Source organism: Lactuca saligna, chromosome 2, assembly GCF_052625555.1.
Source record: "Lactuca saligna cultivar CGN05327 chromosome 2, ASM5262555v1, whole genome shotgun sequence".
Taxonomy (NCBI): Eukaryota; Viridiplantae; Streptophyta; class Magnoliopsida; order Asterales; family Asteraceae; genus Lactuca; species Lactuca saligna.
This window is the reverse complement of record NC_136418.1, coordinates 168,679,367-168,682,709: the sequence shown is the minus strand read 5'-3', so window position 1 is coordinate 168,682,709 and position 3,343 is coordinate 168,679,367. Positions and strand designations below refer to the sequence as shown.

The window sequence follows — 3,343 nt, the reverse complement described above, 5'->3', positions numbered from 1 at the left end:
AATATTTACTAGTTTATAACTAACATGATAATATTTACGGATCAGTTGCACAAAACAACAAATTGATTTCATAATTCATATATTTTACAAAATAAACCATTATTTCATTATAGTTTTTATAAATTGTAAATTTCTGACACTGCAGTTCAAATTTTGGTTATTTTTTAGAGTAGCCCCACTTCTTTTCTTATTAATTGATTTGTGGTGAGAAATTGTTATTAGGTTTTGCATTAAGATATTAGATTTTATTGTACAAGTCAACAAAAGCATATTCCTTAATGTAGCAACTTCATCACTGAAGTTGGTTTAAGGATAAAATAGTGTACGCTTATATTTAAGAAGAGCGTAACAATAATTCTTTTTTCCCTCTTATCCAATTTCATCCCACACTCATTTGACCCATTCCACAACCTTTTTTTTTTTTTTTTTTTTTTTTTTTTTCAATTAAGATGTACAAATGTATAACAGAGAGAGGAGAAAGTGAAAGATGAGGGTTGAATACTCATTCATTTTTCTTGTTTTTTTACAGCACCACATTTTGTCATTGATTATTTTTATATAAACAAAAATCATTAATGCTATGAAAACTGGATAATTATTAAAAATTAATCAAAACAAAATTATCATTTATCCGACTAATCTGTTACTAATCCAGACCCTCTAAACGATACAGACCTTATATGGTCATACACCTCACACATCCTTAAAAACGGACCTGACCACAAACATAAAAGCAGTGTTCCCACCCACACCTCCCTCCTCACCTTACCCATTCAGTCGACTCGTAGAACACATACAACCCATAATTTGGTTTCATAAAATTAAAGTATCAGACAGACGGAATAATTTAAAGATAAGTGGGACCAATAATGATGTCACTTCCGATTTATAGCATAATTTAGTCGATCCAAGCTCTCCATTATTGATCACCATAAAGGGTCCACCGTAAGCTGAAGACACACGTCTACACTATTCCTCCCCACCATAACATCCAATCCTTCTATGTGATGTGAAAATAAAATGATACACAAATTTACTTATTTACATCAATTATGCATTTATGCAACTTCACCCCCCCTGTGGTTTAGTATAACTACATAATACCCACTTATAATCTCTTAACATTCCAGCCTCTATTTTTTTAAGAGACCAATATTCCTTTTAAAGTTCAAAGTTTACAACTCTCTTTTATTGAAATAGAAAACTTGTTTTTTCTTTTTTATATCCCATCATGTACTTTGGTTTTATAAGACAATATGAATGTAACATCACAACAAGGATGATGACACAATGTATAAGTATAGGCTCCACCATACCATACCATATGGATAAGATTTCATCATCCATCAACCATCTAAAAACCAAATATAAAATGGATGTTTTTAATTCTTTTATAGTCAGTATTCTTAATCAGTATTAATATTGCTAACAAAAAAGTACAAACAAACACAAGAATTAACGTACTAAAGAAAAAAAGTTTTGTTGTCATTTTCTCATAATATCCGCTCTTTTAGTTTGTAGAATTACATGTCAAAGTTGTTCATATAGGGCTTAAGTCAAAGTTGCATGTCATGAATTCCAATAGTGGTATTATATGTAACTATAACAAAACTATCAGGATGATTAATGTAAGTTCCAATATATATATATATATATATATATATATATATATATATATATATATATATATATATATATATATATATATATATATATATATATATATATATATATATATATATATATATATTTTCATATCAGCCCTCACAATATAGAATATTTACAAAACCAAACACAAGGCTTATCCATCACACCATTATATATATAGATTGGCTGACCCATCAACAACCACCTAAGGCCAACCAATCAATCTTTCATACCCACTATTTTTTCCCAGAAAACATAAAGAAACAACACCCTCTTTTAGATTAATTCTTCTAACAATTTTCTCTGAAATGGCAACAAGAAAATTCCACCACCACCACCATGATCAAAGGCCAAAATTCCTTTATCTCGGTGGTGGTGGTGGCGGTGGTGACCGGAGAATCAATGGAGTTGATGCCGAGGGTTTTGAGATGAACGAATCCGACCTGTGGAGCACCGGAGTTGAAGATCATGCAAACGAGCCTCAAAACCTCATCTCACGAAGATCGAAGTTTCCATTGAAAACTCATCATCAAAGAAAAGTACCCATGACGACAGCAAAGTCATTACCGGTCAATGTACCGGACTGGTCAAAGATTTTGAGAGATGAGTACAAGCATGATGATCATGGGAGGAGAGAGAATGATTATGATCATGATCATGTGGGGTTCGATGTTGATGATGATGATGATGAAGAAGAAGATGAAAGGTTGCCTCCCCATGAGTATTTAGCAAGAACTAGGATTGCTTCGTTTTCTGTTCATGAAGGTCTTGGAAGAACACTAAAAGGCAGAGATTTGAGTAGGGTTAGAAATGCGATTTGGAAGCAAACCGGTTTTGAACAAGATTAGTACGTACACTCTGACACATTTGGGTCCACTTAACCAAGTTATGATCGAGCTTAAACTACGTACACACGTGAAGAAGAAAAAAGATGTTTGTTCAGAACTTAATTGCTTAGAGTGTAAAAACGTTGAAGACGAATGTGTCATGTTTAGTGAAAAGAGGTATAAAATGACATCTAGTCAATAATCAGGTTAACATTAACCGATCATTTGTAAGTCTAACATTATGGATCTATCTTACTCGTAAATCACAAAGTCATATTTCATTTTGTATCTTGTTATCTTATTTTGTAATATTTAAGACCTAATAATTATATATATAGTTATTAGTTCCTTCATAAGGTTTTCGAACCCATGATCATACATTTGATTTTTTATTTATTTATTTATTTTTTCAAATTAGAAATAGAAATGCGTAGTTAGTTAACAAAACAGTCAAAAGCATTGGTCTAATCTCTAATATGTGTAGTCAATGAAAAACACGTATTTGTTGCATTTTGGTTAGCCGCATTTCGGATCCCCGTTACTAATGAACATACAAATTTAATTGCATAATATACAAGTCATATATACTTTATTTAATCTAGAAAATTATTCAATGACAATAAATGATTTACTTTATTTAATTCGTCTATATCGTTGAGAAAAAGCTTGATAAATAAGATGTCTATCCATTGTCAAATCAACTACTTTGAAACCAAAACGAGTAGCCAACTGTTTACCTTTTTTTTTTTTTAATTTTTATAAAACTTATGTGCTTATATTATAATTTTATTTAAATATATAAGGAAGTAAAAAATTTTTGAATTTTTATGGTAGTCCATTCGATTTCTGTTATCTTTAATAAAACTATT

General features: G+C 30.5%; 1 protein-coding gene across 1 annotated transcript; it reads left to right on the top strand.

Moving 5' to 3' along the window:
- The first annotated feature begins 1,835 nt into the window (after positions 1-1,835).
- On the top strand, positions 1,836-2,762 carry LOC145032685 (protein S40-4-like). The gene has a single exon (XM_078981576.1). The coding sequence runs from the start codon at positions 1,956-1,958 to the stop codon at positions 2,493-2,495; it is 540 nt and encodes a 179-aa protein (XP_078837702.1). The 5' UTR covers positions 1,836-1,955; the 3' UTR covers positions 2,496-2,762.
- The last annotated feature ends 581 nt before the right edge of the window (positions 2,763-3,343 follow it).